Source organism: Myotis myotis, unplaced genomic scaffold (assembly GCF_014108235.1).
Source record: "Myotis myotis isolate mMyoMyo1 unplaced genomic scaffold, mMyoMyo1.p scaffold_m19_p_8, whole genome shotgun sequence".
Taxonomy (NCBI): Eukaryota; Metazoa; Chordata; class Mammalia; order Chiroptera; family Vespertilionidae; genus Myotis; species Myotis myotis.
Genome location: NW_023416390.1, coordinates 36,820,069 through 36,835,221, shown reverse-complemented (window position 1 = coordinate 36,835,221; position 15,153 = coordinate 36,820,069). Strand labels below are relative to the sequence as shown.

Here is a 15,153-nt window from a genome sequence, read left to right as displayed (position 1 = left end):
CACATACTATCTCATCAAGTTATCCTTTTAATAAACTTTCCAGCAATCCCCTATATCTTTACCATGCTCAAAGGGGGCCTGATCAATATGTACTAAATCCTTTCCGAGTCCCTAGCAGAGGTCTGGGTGCTAGGACACAACAGAAAACAGGGAAGACAAGTCCCTGCTTCATGGAGCTTTGCAATCCAGTGGGGCAGATGACAAAGTTACCCTCTATCACCTGATGACTCGACAGCTGAAAGGGGCTATCATGCAGAAGACATATGAGCACAAGTGTCCAAGTAGAAGCAGCCTCTTTTAAAAAGCAGTACTAAAATCCTGGTGGCTGATTCTAAATCTTAATTTTAAGGGTACAAGTGATTATTTCATTTAGGATAGCTTTAGGGTAACATCTACAAATAATCTGCTAACTCAGAACATGATGCTGTCCTTGAGCTAAATTCTGAGTGCCCAGCTCTGCTCTGCTCCACTGCCACTGATCTCTTTCCTGTAGTGGGTAGTTTCTCCCTTTAAATGGGGGAAACACACAAGAGATCTCCACCAGTGTAAAGGCATCACCGTCCAAAAACTTTGCATAAAACATACTGGGTCCACAATCTTAATTAAATTAACCTGTAAAAGTAGTGACAACAAAGACTGGCTGGGATGGTGGTATTCAGTTTACAAAATGGCTCGTTAGCACCTTTTAAAAGAAAATATGCAGCACCAGGCACAAGGTGGCGCCACAAGATGAGAGAAAAGTGGCACGTGCTTTTACAATTCCACTGAGATCCCATCAGGCAAACTGTCAGAGGCTTCAGATTTTAATCTGAGGTTGTTGTTTTTTTAATCCTCACCCAAGGATGTTTTTATTAATTTTAGAGAGAGGAAAGGGGGGATAAAGAAACTGATCAGTTGTCTCCCGTACATGCCCTGACCAAGGACTGAACCTGCAACCTTCTGGTGTTTAGGACAACGCTCCAACCAACTGTGAGCCACCCTGCCAGGGCTGAGGTTTTATTTTTTAAACCCCAGCTAAAAAAAAAAAAAATAACACCCATACATACATAGGGTTAATATCCAAACTATATAAGGAACTCATACAACTTAACAAAAGATAAACAATCCAATCAAAAAATGGGCAAAGGACCTAAATAGACACCTTTCAAAAGAGGACATTCAGAAAGCCAAGAGACATATGAAAACTTGCTCAAAGTCACTAATCATCCGAGAGATGCAAATCAAAACAACAATGAGGTACCATCTCATACCTGTCAGAATGGCTATCATCAACAAATCAACAAATGACAAGTGCTGGAGAGGATGTGGAGAAAAAGGAACACTCGTGCACTGCTGGTGGGAATGTAGACTGGTGCAGCCACTATGGAAGACAGTATGGAGTTTCCTCAAAAAACTAAAAATGGAACTGCCATTTGACCCTGTGATCCCACTTCTAGGAATATATCCCAAGAAACCAGAAACACCAATCAGAAAGGATATATGCACCCCTATGTTCATAGCAGCACAATTCACCATAGCTAAGATCTGGAAACAGCCTAAGTGCCCATCAGTAGATGAATGGATTAGAAAACTGTGGTACATCTACACAATGGAATACTATGATGCTGCAAAAAAGAAGGAACTCTTACCATTTGCAACGGCATGGATGGAACTGGAGAGCATTATGCTAAGTGAAATAAGCCAGTCAATGAAGGAAAAATATCACATGATCTCACTCGCTCATGGATAATAAAGACCATTATAAACTTATGAACGAAAATAGATACAGAGGCAGAGCTGCCTCGAACAGACTGTCAAACTACAGCGGGAAAGCTGGGGAGGGTTGAGGGGCGGGAGGTGGGGGGAGGGAGGGGTAAGAGATCAACCAAAGGACTTGTATGCATGCATATAAGCATAACCAATGGACATAAAACACTGGGGGGTAGGGGAGGCCGGGGGATTGTTAAGGGCAGGAAAAAAAGGAGACATATGTAATACTCTTTGTAATACTTTAAGCAATAAAACAATTAAAAAATAAAATAAAGCCAAAACCGGTTTGGCTCAGTGGATAGAGTGTCAGCCTGTGGACTGAAAGGTCCCAGGTTTGAATCCGGTCAAGGGCATGTACCTGGGTTGCGGGCACATCCCCAGTAGGGGGTGTGCAGGAGGCAGCTGATTGATGTTTCTCTCTCATCGATGTTTCTAACTCTCTGTCTCTCTCCCTTCCTCTCTGTAAAAAATCAATAAAATATATTTAAAAAAATAAATAAATAAAATGAACAAAAAAAACTTAGGCCAAGCCAGGAATGGTAGGAAATAATATTTCTAACCTGGGGAAGTTTCTATTCACATTTACTTTTGATTTTAATCAACAAGAAGACACTACTTCCTCAGTGTGTAACAAGGGCCTTTCCCGAAGGCCTCTGAAGGGCAGCATTCTGAGTGGCTAGGTTTTCTGCCCCTTCAAACAACTCCTGTCATATGCAGAACTCCTGAACCTATAATTAGGTTAGCATATTTTTGCTTAAGCCAGGTTTCATTTTCTGTGTTTACTCTAACACTCTTGTGAATTTGGTCACACTAAGCACCCTGTTGACTTTCTATAAAGTAACATATTTGGCAATAGCCTTTATAATTTTAATCTTGCTTTTCTTATAAATTAAGCCACCATCCCACAAAATTGTGGAAGCTAACAACTTGATATAAGTTATCACCAACAGTCACCACCTAAGGAGACTCTTCAGCAGCATGGTCATCATGTTCCCTCATGGATGATCTTGTCTATAAACAACTTATTTCAAATTCCTTGCAGATTGCTGCCCAAACATGTGTCTTTCATTCCCATATGCTCTATCATTTTGTGAAGTTTCTCATTTCTTTAGAAATCTGCCATAATTTTTAAAAACTACACCTTTCCTCTCCTATAGTCTCTGACTTACAAGTTGGGTGTATTGGGATTTTCCTGATACACCATTTTCTTGGGCTGCTAATAGTTAACATTTAAAAGTTTGGCCCTGGCTGGTTTGGCTCAGTGAATAGAGCATTGACCTGCAGGCTGAAAGGTCCCAGATTCGATTCCAGTCAAGGACATGTATCTTGGTTGCAGGCACATCCCTAGTGGGAGGTGTGCAGGAGGCAGCTAATCGATGTTTCTCTCTCATTGATGTTTCTAACTCTCTCTCTCCCTTCCTCTCTGTAAAAAATCAATAATATATATATATTTTTAAAAAGTTTGTGGTTAACCTTCTAGATGTTTTTCACTACCCATCTCACCCTTAATGGCCCAAATTCATTGATTATGTATCATTTACATATACCTCAATTAAACATACAATGGGCACTCACTCAAACTTCACTCAAGATAGAGTACCTTTCTACCACTCAGGAGTCACTCTCCCTACCCCACCCTCACCCCCTGCCCCCAATGCATACATCAATCTGCTTTCTGTTACTACACATTGGTTTCAATTATTCTAGGACCTCACATACTTAGGCTCATTCACACCTGCTTCTATCTGGCTGCTTTTGCTCAGCATAATTAGCTTTGGAGATTATTCTGTGCTGTTGACCTATCAGCAGTCTGAATCTGTTTCCTGAGCAATGTTCCACCCTCTGGGTCCACAATTTGTAGACCTACCCTCCTGCTGCTGTCCTTCCTTTTTCTTTGCCATGTGCACTGACATATCATTATTAGCATGGTTGTGTTCAAGTGTCATTTTGCCACATTTTTTTCTATTTGTATCACCTATTTTTTGTTGTTGTTAATCCTCACCTGAAGATATTTTTCCATTGACTGTTTTTAGAGAGTGGAAGGGGGGAGGGGAGGGGAGGAGAGAGAGAGAGAGAGAGAGAGAGAGAGAGAGAGAGAGAGAGAGAGAGATCTATGTGAGAGAGATACATCAATTAGTTGCCTCCCACACTTGCTCCAACCAGGGCCAGGGGTAGAACCTGCAACCCAGGTTACTACCCTTGATCGAGAATGGAACCTGCAATTCTTTAGTGTGCAGGCTGATGCTCTAACCACTGTTCACGGGCCAGAGCTGTCTCACCTATTACTTTCTCTTCTGCTTTCTTTTGGATTGAGCACTTTTTAATACTGTATTTTATTGAAGCTATTAGCTTTTAGCCAAATCTTTTTTTTGGCCACTCTGCAGTTTGCAAAATGTACTTTAACTTTGGTCTTCCTTTAAGATGTATGCTGTCACTTCACATATATCATGAGAAGTTTACCCCAGCACCTTTCTAGTCACCCTCCTGTCTTTGCAGTATCCATACCTTTATTATTTCCATGTGGTATACAATATTTTTGTTTTAAAGTCAGTTATCTTTAAAACAAGAGATCTTTTATACTTACAACACATTCACCATTTCCAGTGCTCCCCCTTGTCAACCTGCGGAACCTCATTTAGTTTCCTATGGTGCAGGTCTGATAGTCATCAAGTCTCTCAGCTTATTTATCTGAAAATGTCTCTTTTATCATTTTTTGCTTTCATTTTAAAGGTTATTTTAGGTGAAAACTTATAGGCTGGCGGTTCTGTTCCTTTAGTATTTTAAGCTGTCATGCCACATGGTTTACGTTATTCCTAAGAAGTCGGTTATATAACTTACCTTTGATCCTCTGTATGCAACATTTTCCTTTTCCCCCCCTGGCTACTTTTAAGATGACTTCCCGCCCTGGCCAGATTTGCTCAGTGGTTAGAGTGTCAGCCTGCGGACTGAGTGTTGTGGGTTCGATTCCTAGTCAAGGGCACACACAACCTCAGCTGCAGGTTCTCCAGCCCGGGGAGGGGCATGTGTGGGAGGCAGCCAATCCATGTGTCTCTCTCAAGGTGATCTTTCTTTCTTTCTCCCTCTCTCTCTCTCTCTCCCCCCCACCCCCCTCCCTTCCTTCCATCTCTCTCTAGAAATCAATGGAAAAATATCCTTGGATGAAGATAAAAAAGAAAAAAGATGTTTTCCTTTTTTTGAGGGGTCTTCACCTGTCTGCTGTTCTTGGCATTTATTCTGCACAGTGTTGACTTTAGTATGGATGCTCTTGACTGCCTTATGCAAAATTTTTTAAATATATTTTTATTGATTTCAGGGAGTGAGGGGAAGAGAGAGAAATAGAAACATCAATGATGAGAGGAAATCATCAATCGGCTGCCTCCTGCACGCCCCACTGAGGATAGAGCCCATAATCCAGGCATGTGCCCTGACCGGGAATTGAAACGTGACTCCTGGTTCATAGGTCAATGCTCAACCACTGAGCCATGCCACCTGGACTCGACTGCCTTTTTTTTTTTTTTTAATTCTGTAGTCTATGATTTACTGTTGGCCCATCAGAAATTTTTCATCTCAGATATTGCAGGTTTTTTTACTCTAAGTTCCATTTGGTTAGTTTTTGTTTTCTTCTATTTACCTCATTACATTCATGTTTTCCTTTGAGTACTGGAGTATATTTAAAATGCTTTAGTTCTGCCCTGGCTAGTTTGGCTCAGTGGATAAGAGTGTTGGCCTGTGGACTGGATCTCCGATGTGGGGGTGTGCAGGAGGCAGCCGATCAATGATTCTCTCTCATCATTGATGTTTCTGTCTCTCTTCCTCTCTGAAATCAATAAAAATATATTGAAAAATAAAAATAATACTTAAGTTCTTGTCTGCCCACTCTAGCATCACTGTCATTTCCCAACCTATATCTCTTGCCTGATTTCTCTCATTATATGCCACATTTTCTTGCTTCTTTGCATATCCAATAATTTTCTAGTGGATCCTAGATATTGTGAATTTTACACTGAAATGACTGCATTTTGATGTCCTTCTCTAATGAGTGAGTCTTCTCCCAGAAAGTAGTTTAATTGGTTCTTTAAGTCTTGTTTAAAAGTTTTATTAGGGAGTGTTTAAAACAGCTTTTCTGTCTGGTTTAACACAACTCCCATGTACTTTCTGGAATTTCTATGAATGCTCTAAATGTTCAGTGATATCCCCTCTGCTTGGCTGAAATTCTAATGTCTCCCAACCCCATTTCAGCTTTCCAACTCCATGTGGTCTCCAGTTCAGCTCGCTCCCTTTGTGGCTACATTTTGCCCAGCCTTGTGGAATTTCAGTGTCAGCCAGTGTCCAAGGGAACCCCATGAAGATTTCTGGAGGCCTGGCTGTTTTTGGAACTCTGCTATGATAACTCAGGATCCAGGTACTCAGGTTCACTTAATAGTGATCAGTCCTTCAGCTCTGAGACTCTTGTGCTCTGACCAACTTAGCTCTCCCCAGGTACATGCCAGAAAGCTGGAATGACTTTACACTTTATGTAATTTGTTTCCCTTCTCTCAGAGACTGAAGTCCTACACTGCCTATTGCAGAATGTCTTAGAGAAGCTGTATTCTGACCAGCCTTTAGTTATTCATCCCCTGACTAGTCTGGTAGCAGTTATTTCAGGGAGCAGCAAACGATGAACCTCAGTGCAAATCTAGCCCGCTACTTGTAAGTGAAGATTCACTGGAACACAGCAGAATTGAATGGCTCCACGAAAAACTGTATGGTTCACAAAGCCTTAAATATTCACTATCTGGCCCTGTGAATTATTTTATCATGGCAAGAAGCAAAAGTTATTGCCTGTTTTAGAATGCTTTAAAATGTAGCAACTGCGTGACAGATTACACTGAATCTCTCTTCCACCAGGAGCTTGAATCTGCATTATCTTTATCATGTAATTGTGATCCTAAAACATGTCGTCCTTCCCTTCTCTGGACCAAGGGTCCCACAATTTCTCTCATTTCATTTATGAACTATTCACCCAAAGAAACAATAATTTGTACTATTCATTATCAAACTACCTCCTCATTTTGAGAGAATTTTACAGTTATCAAGATTGAAATGTGATATGGTAAACAGAATTAATAGTTAATCAGTAGATAGTTAAGCCTGTAATGGTCATGCTGAAACATAATATATACCCATGAAAAAATATATGTGATAACAGGAAATAATTCCAGTAACCATTCAATTTCAAAGGACTTTAATAATTTAAAAAATGTGTATAGGAAGAACTGTTACTTGTTTAAAATACATCCACCACAAAAATGTAAGAAGCTGTCTTTTTGAGTATTAAAGAAACATACTTTTCATTAAATATGTGTATTTGTTATCTATTAATATGTAAAACTCATAGGCCTAAACCAGCCGTGGGCAAACTACGGCCTGCGGGCCGGATCCGGACCTTTTGAAATGAATAAAACTAAAAAAAAAAAAAAAAAAAAAAAAAAAGACCGTACCCTTTTATGTGATGATGTTTACTTTGAATTTATATTAGTTCACACAAACACTCCATCCATGCTTTTGTTCCGGCCCTCCGGTCCAGTTTAAGAACCCAGTTTAAGAACCCATTGTGGCCCTCGAGTCAAAAAGTTTGCCCATCCCTGGCCTAAACCAATAATTAACATTTATTATTATTTCATGGAGTTTTTGGTTAGGAATTCTATGGAGGGAGGCAGGGGGTGTCTCTCATGCAGTAACAGTGAATGTCAGCCAGGATGGCTGTAACCACAGGTTTAATTGGAGCTAGAGGATATTTCTAAGATAGGTCACTACATGGCTACTGGCAGGCCTCAGTTCCTTGCCTTGTGGGACTTCGCTACAAGGTTGCTCAAGTGTCTTCCCAACATGGTGGCTGGCTGCCCTCAGGATGAGCTAAGAGAAGGTACAAGCACAATGTCTTTTGTGACCCAGGCTCGAAGTAACAGACTTACCTTTCTGCAATGTCCTACTGGCTACACAGGTAAGCCCTATTCAGTATGGGAAGGGACTAGAGAGCTGCACGAATACCAGGAGGCAAGGATCACTGGGCAACATTTTGGAGGATGGCTGCCACAATGAGTAAAAATTATCACTACATATAAAGAAATGACAGAAAAATTGTAATTTTACTATAAAGCAAAATTTTCTAAAAAATTCTCGCCCCTCCCTCCCCCTCTGCCAAATTCCCAAGTTATTTGATTCTGCCAACAAAGGAATTTCCCCTTTATAAGTCATGCTATTATTACACTCCACAGGTTGGGAAGGCAGATAGCCACATCTTTAATAAGCTTGAAAATAAAAGCTAATTTCTTACCGACCACCATTAGTGTGAACTCAAAACCTTTTTTCACTGATTTTCGGTGAACTTGGTTAGGAAGATTTGCAAATCCAACATAGCCAGGAGTTTCTGGATTTATAAACTGAGTTGGTTGTTGCTAAAATAAAATTTTACAGAAAAAAGAAAAGGGAGAGAAAATATCTTATCAATTGCTGATAAGACATAATAAAACTGTGACAAACCTAAGTATCATTAGTTCTCATGAATTAAATATATACAGTACATAAATAACACTTCTAAAAAGTTACTTCTATCAGAAAATTAATGCTATTCACCTAAGAACATTTATTTAAAAGAAAAACCAATCCAGTATTATTCCATACCTATACATTAACCTAAAATTACATTTCTGTTAAACAATTAAGCAACACATCAAAGAAAAATGTATCAAGTGTGATGCATTTGTGAAAAGTATCCAGGAAAAAGTCTTCTCCCTTGCTCTATATTCCTAGCTCTTTGGAACAAGTTTCACCAAGGGTGAGTGAGGCAGGCAACTTGGGGGTAGGATTTTGAGTATCTACCTTTAAAGGCCCAGAGAGAGAAGACTGAGAATGAGAGACATAGCTGACAATGTTAAGTGTCAATATTCCCTGACAGATGGACACCTGATGAGAAATGACAGATGGGCATGGGACAAAGTAAGTAAAGCTGTAGAACTGGGCAGTGGCACACTATAAATGGAAGGAGATCAAGATAAATCAATTAATTTACTTTCTAAATGTATATTCACATGTGTACACGAGTAATAAGAATATTCATAAGAAACTATCAGTGGTTATTTCTGGGTAAGAGAATTAATGGTTAACTTATATATTCTTACTGGTGTTCCACACTAATCTATCTATATATCTAAAACCCTAACATGCAAATAGACTGAACTGTGGAACAACCGAAAACTGGTTGCTATGTCGTGCACTAACCACCAGGAACATGGCAGGTGTCAGTCATGGCGGGATGGTGGAGCAGGTGAGCAGAGTGTCAGACCAAGGTGGGGTGCCAGTCACTGTCATCAGGGCGAGCTTCTGGTGGTTACTGAAAATTCTTTGCTCCCATGTATGTGCCACAGTCCCGCCCGGTGCTTGCACCCGCTGCCAGTGACAGTCCTGCTTGCACCTGCTGCCGGCACTGGGGCTGCCATTCACACCCACTGCCGGCGCCAGCCCCACTTGCACCCGCTGCCAGTGCCTGGCGCAGGTCTGATCGCTCAGCACTGTCAGCGGGTACGAGTGGCGGCTGCTGGTCCGTTTTGCCTTTGAGGGCTTCTCCCTCTGCCCTCCCCCACCCCCCCCTCCTGAGGGGTGATGGGGCAGCAGCCGCTACTTGCACCCGCTGCTGGTGCCGGCCCCAATCACTCTGCGCTGTCATTGGGAGCAGGGCTGCCAGCAGACAGGGAACCAGGGGCCGCGGTGGGAGAGGCCAGGCAGGGGTGCAGAGGATGGGCCCCTGTGCCCACCACAACCTCACGGCCCACAGTTCCTTTCAAGGTGCACAAATTTGTGCACTGGGCCCCTAGTATATATAAAAGACCAATATGCAAAGTGTCCCCTCGGGAGTTCGACCGGGAGAATGGGAGTTCAATCACTCGCTATGACGTGTGCTGATCACCAGGGGGCGGCCCGGAACATGGTGGGGGACCAGCAGCAGCAGGGCGCTGAGGGAGCAAGGGAAGGAGGAGGTGGGGAACCAGATGGGTCCTGATCACCGGCCAGGCCTAGGGACCCTACTTATGCATGTGTTTTGTGCACCTGGCGTCTAGTACTTGTATAAAAAAACAAAACTAGCATGATGCTTATGCATCAGATACTAATTCCCACAGATTCAAAAACGAAAGGCAAAAAGAAAGAATATAATCTTGTAATTTTAACCACAAATTCTGCTTTCCTCCACGTCTTTTAAAACTAATTTATTTCAGGGCTCTGGGCTAATCTGCAAAAGATAATATAAACCAATTTATCAAGCTGAAGAGCCCCATCAATTTCATCATGATAAATTATTAGAATTTTAAATTATTATGTGATTAGTCTGCTGGGAATGACCTATGGAGGCTAAATGGGTTGTTCTTGATGTATTTAGAAACAAGAGATTGGAAATATGAGAGAAAAAAAAGCTCAAAGCTTTTAGGACAATTAAATTAGAACATTGTCTTAATGAGTCAAATAGACCAGCTATATTAAAAATAATGAATCAGCTATACCATAGTTAGATCAGCTATATTAAACATAATGCCTGGCTGGTATAGCTTAGTGGTTGAGTATAAACACATGAACAAGGAGGTGCCAAGCTTGAGGGCTCAATCCACAGTAGGGAGTGTGCAGGAGGCAGCTGATTAATATTTCTCTCTCATCACTGATGTTTCTCTCTCTCTCTCTCCTCCCATTCTCTCTGAAATCAATAAAAACATACTTAAATAAAAATAATAACGAATCATAAATTTTGACTGTAAACAGTTTGAGAACATAAAGCCATTTCTGCTCACACTGTAGAAACAGGAAGTATAAGTTCTTACCTTAGACATCTTCAGTGAAGTTCCGTCAATCTGTAAAAATACACAGGCATATATCCATAATGCATACACGTATTTAACTTAGCATGAATTGACGTGAAAAACACACATAAGGCATCAATAGCTTGTTCACTCAGCTTCTCAATTACATCAAATACTTCCCCAGAAATGATAAAATTGTATCATTATAAAGACAAGTTAGATATGAATTAGTTCACAAAAGCAACCAGATATTTCTATGTATACATATATACATCATTCCATATTTTCAAGAATATTCAGACTTTCTTTAATAATGAGTATATGTTAGGTACTACAATCTCAGGTCACACCAGGAGAAGACAAGTTTCCATGACCTCTGGAACTGGTCTTCTCTCTTTGAACCTTTTCAACTGCAGGGAGCCGGTCCATCCTTGCTGTTACAAGGGACCTGGCATATATGGGATACTGTTCTTAATATGTTTGCTCACCTTCTTGGCACTATGTGTTTTAACCAAGGTCACCTCTCTGAGAAAGGTTGTTTCCCCAGGTAGGGATTTTCCCCTGAAGTTAAGGAGGGAATAAAACCCCTTAACTAAGTGCCAGGCGGGTAATTAATCACTTTAACTACGAACAATCATGCTTAAGCTACATAATCTTTACTCCCTGGAATGGAGATAAGAAACGCCCTAACCTTTGGAATAGAGATTGATAGGATTGGAATCAACTGGTATAAATACAGATGTAACAAGACAACAGGACACAGAACCTAGAGACAGAAGAACTTGGCTGGAGAGAACATGGCAAAAGATCCTGGACAGAAACTGGCCACAGAACCTAGAGACAGAACCTAGCGAGAGAACCTGGCTGAAGAACCTAGAGACAGAACCTGCCTACAGAACCTGGATAGAACATGGCAAGAGAACCTGACTAGAACCTGGTGACTGAACCTGGCTGGAGAACCTAGCGAGAGAACATGGACACAGAACCTGGCTGGAGATCCTAACCAGAACTTCGCTGGAGATCCTGACCAGAACTTGGCTAGAGATCCTGGCTAGGCTGCTGATCAACTGAATGCTGTCTCTGTGTCATTCCTTCTTCGCCGACTCTGTCCACACCTTTGGGGACCCCTGGACCTGCTGGGGTTGGATCCTGGCATTCAACAAGAAAGGGGTGCCTGGCTCAGCTGATTGAGCGCTGGCCTGTGCACCGAAAGGTTGCCGGTTCAATTCCTGGTCAGGGCACATGCACGGGCGGCAACAGATTGATATTTCTCTCTCTCTCTTTTCCTCTCTCTAACCATGTCTTCAGGTGAGGATTAAAAAGAAGGGGTGCTTGGAGAGTACTGTGCTACCTGGCTGTCAGAGATTCCTAGAGCGCCTGAGAATTAGATTTTGGCACTGGGGCATACAGAGCAATATGAACTACATTTATAAGCAAAGGAAAAAGGACTGAAGGCAATTGAGTGTTTGAGAAATGTGACAGTTTTAGAGTTATCTGGAATTTTCATGCAAATTTTAGAAGCCCTGAAACTTTGGGAAATGTGTGGGATCTGTTGGCTAACCTTTGGTAACAAAGTCAAGAGATCTGAATGCAGTCAAATTTTATTCTCTCTGAAGCTTAGAAACTTTATTAGAAAGCTTCTTTTAATTTTCTGCCCCCCACTTCCCCCAAATCTTTTCATGAATACTTCAGACTCTTAAGTTTCTCTACCAAATGGAAATGTTTCCAACCACCTCTGAAGAAACGAGGGCCCTGCACTCCAGTGTATGGCTTGGTTAACCAAGGTAAAGATAGGATTTCTAAGGAATTTGTTTCAAAGAACCAGCTTCTGGATTTTATTTAACCTTCTATTGCGATACTTTGTTCATCATTTCTTTCTTCTTTTTTTTTTTTTTTTAGAGAGAAGGAAGAGGGACAGAGAGAAACATCTATGTGAGAGTGAAACATGTATCAGCAGCCTCCTGCACACTCCTTACTGAGGATGGAGCTTGCAACCCAGGCCATGTGCCCTCACTGGGAATCAAACTGGAAATCTTTTGGTGCACAGAATGGCACCCTACTAACTGACCTACACTGGCCAGAACCATTTTATTTAAATTTATTGATTTTAGAGAGGGAGAAAAAGAGTCATTGATTTATTGTTCCACCTATACGTTCATTGGTTGTTTCTTGTATGTGCTCTGAAATCTTGCCTTAATGGACAATGCTCTAACCAATGCTCAAACCACCTCCCCAGTTTTAACAGAGCATAATTTATAAACTGCTACTATAAAAATCTCTTTTCAAAGTTGCTTAAATTTTCTTCACAGCAGTTACATATTTTTTAAAATTTTAATTGTTTTAAAAATATATTCTTTTTAATTTGTAGAGAGAGGAAGGGAGAGGGAAAGAAACATTGATGAGAAACATCATCAATCGGCTGCCTCCCCCTACTGGGGATCGAGCCCAAAACCCTGGCATGTGACCTAACCGGGAATTGACCCATTGACTTCTTGGTTCATGGGGCCAGGCTCAACTGCTGACACATCAGCTGAGGACAAACTGCTTTTCTTTATGCACCTGGTTTTCAGTGAGAAAGTTTTGATCTAGCAACACAAAATGCCAAGTACTGTGATTAATTTAATCTTTGGTGCAGACCAACTAGATCCCCCAAACCTCAGAAATGTGGTCAAATGAAAATTTTATTCTTTCAGGTTGTGTTCATTCTAGCGTTCTAGATGCTAGATCTTGTTTAAAATTTTTTTCTCCTTGACCCATGGCTTTCTTCTTCCACAAAGCAATACTTCCCAAGCAATACTCACATTTTCCAAAACAAAAGATGAAGAACGATGGATAAAACTGGATTCTTGGCAATATAAACATATTCTGCTGGTGGCATTTATATTAATGGACTACCCATAACTACCATTTATCGGCATGTTACTCTTGTATTTTATATACATTACCCCACGTCCACAAAATGACCCTGCAGTGTAGGACCTAGAAGGTTCATAATCCCTTATCTAGAGCCCTTGGAATGTTCTGGCATTCAGATTATTTGGATCTGAAGAAGGTACATGTACAGTATATCCCATAACACCCTCAATGGTATCTCGGGCAGCACCCCACATCCAAATGTATTTTATGTAGTGACATGTATGACAATTAGCAAAAAATGGGATAAATATGGACTATACATATGGATTCAACCCAGTTCTGCTGCCAAATGAGTTTTGGTGTCCTCTCTCTGGAAAAAGAACAAAAACTGTTCTTTTTTTAGCAGTTTGTCTTTAGTGTTGGATATAAAAAGGTACCTGAATCACATTTATGAATGATCGAGGTTCCACTCTCCCCTGCTCATTTCCCTAGGTCACCCTGCTAATCTGACCTAATGGAAAAGCCCTTGTTCTTACTCTGGGTGAGAGATCAAGATGGACAGTGGAAAGAAATATCAGGATATCCTTTCCAGCAGAGATCATTGCCAAGATTCGACAGAGCAGCACACAGTGAGTTAGGAAGTTGGGTGGTGCAAAGAAAGCCCCTGCCGGAACTACCAAAAATGGAAATCGTGAACCTCCAACTACAAACACCAGGAAGCAACTTTCGTGACCCCTTACACCAGTATGTCTCTCTCCTCATGACAGTAAGTCTGTTTTGGAACATACTTATTTTGAGGTATTATAACAGTGAGTCGTTCAACAAATATTTGGGAACTTACTAGGTGAGGGTCACTGTGCTAGGCAAAGGGTAAAGGTGACTCAGTTCACACATCCCCTGCCCCTCACAGGACAACTACCATACAGTAAGTAGGACAAAGGCTAACACCAGGCCAACATCTATGCCGGCCGTAGGAAATCGAATCTGGACCAAGTCCTGAGTAGCAGAGCTGGGACTAGGCAAGCAAAGGGCAGAAAAGGTGGGGAGGTAGCTGGGTTCTAGACAAAAGAAAGGGTTTGGGCCCAAGCCAAAAGAAAGACCACAGCAGTTTGAGCAGTTCAGTGTGGTTGGTCACGTGTCTATGGGGGCGGGCAGACAAGGTAAGGATCGTCCTGGTAAAAAAAAATTAGGCGGAAAAGTAAATGGTGGCCAGGTCTTGTGGGTCCTGTGGACCACGTGAGAGTTGAGGCTTTACAGAAAGCAAGGGCAGCCGCAGATGGGCCTCCTCCCCTCAGGCCTTCAGGGGAATGGTGGGGCCTCTTCCCTGCAGCCAGACAGCCAAGGAGGCAAGGACTTCTGGAGGCTTCCCTTCTGCCAGGGGCTAGCGGGAGGAAATCACCCATGTCAAAGGGACAAAAGGATGGCCGCACGACAAAAGCACTCTCCCTCCGGACCACGACCGCCAACTGCGCGTCCCGCACCCCTGGCCAACTACTGAAACAGTTGCACGGAATTATCACACAGCGAGCAAGGGGTCACTTGGGTTCTCCCGGGACACACCCTGTCGTTTCCGCCGGAGCCAGGACTCTCGGGGGGCGGGGTCCGGGGAGGGCCCGGAAGGCTGGGGAGACGGGAGAGGAGGGCCCGGGAAAGGACGGGGGAGGATACAGAACCTGGGAGGGCGGGGAGGACCAAGGACCGCAGGCTGACAGCCCCTCCCCCA

General features: G+C 42.1%; 1 protein-coding gene across 3 annotated transcripts in view; it reads right to left on the bottom strand.

Annotated features, from left to right (window-relative positions):
• Nucleotides 1-15,153, bottom strand: part of SEPTIN2 (septin 2) — a 35,405-nt gene that overhangs the window by 19,995 nt on the left and 257 nt on the right. The window contains exons 2-3 of one of the 3 annotated variants that reach the window (XM_036319394.1): nucleotides 10,596-10,625; nucleotides 8,066-8,186 (exon numbers count right to left, since the gene is read on the bottom strand). The exons of 1 other annotated variant lie outside the window; for it this stretch is intronic. In XM_036319394.1, the coding sequence (XP_036175287.1) occupies nucleotides 8,066-8,186; nucleotides 10,596-10,604 (130 nt within the window). In that variant the 5' untranslated portion in view covers nucleotides 10,605-10,625. Of the gene's footprint in view, nucleotides 1-8,065; nucleotides 8,187-10,595; nucleotides 10,626-15,153 lie in introns of those variants that run through there. One more of the 3 variants, XM_036319396.1, reaches the window with a different exon arrangement.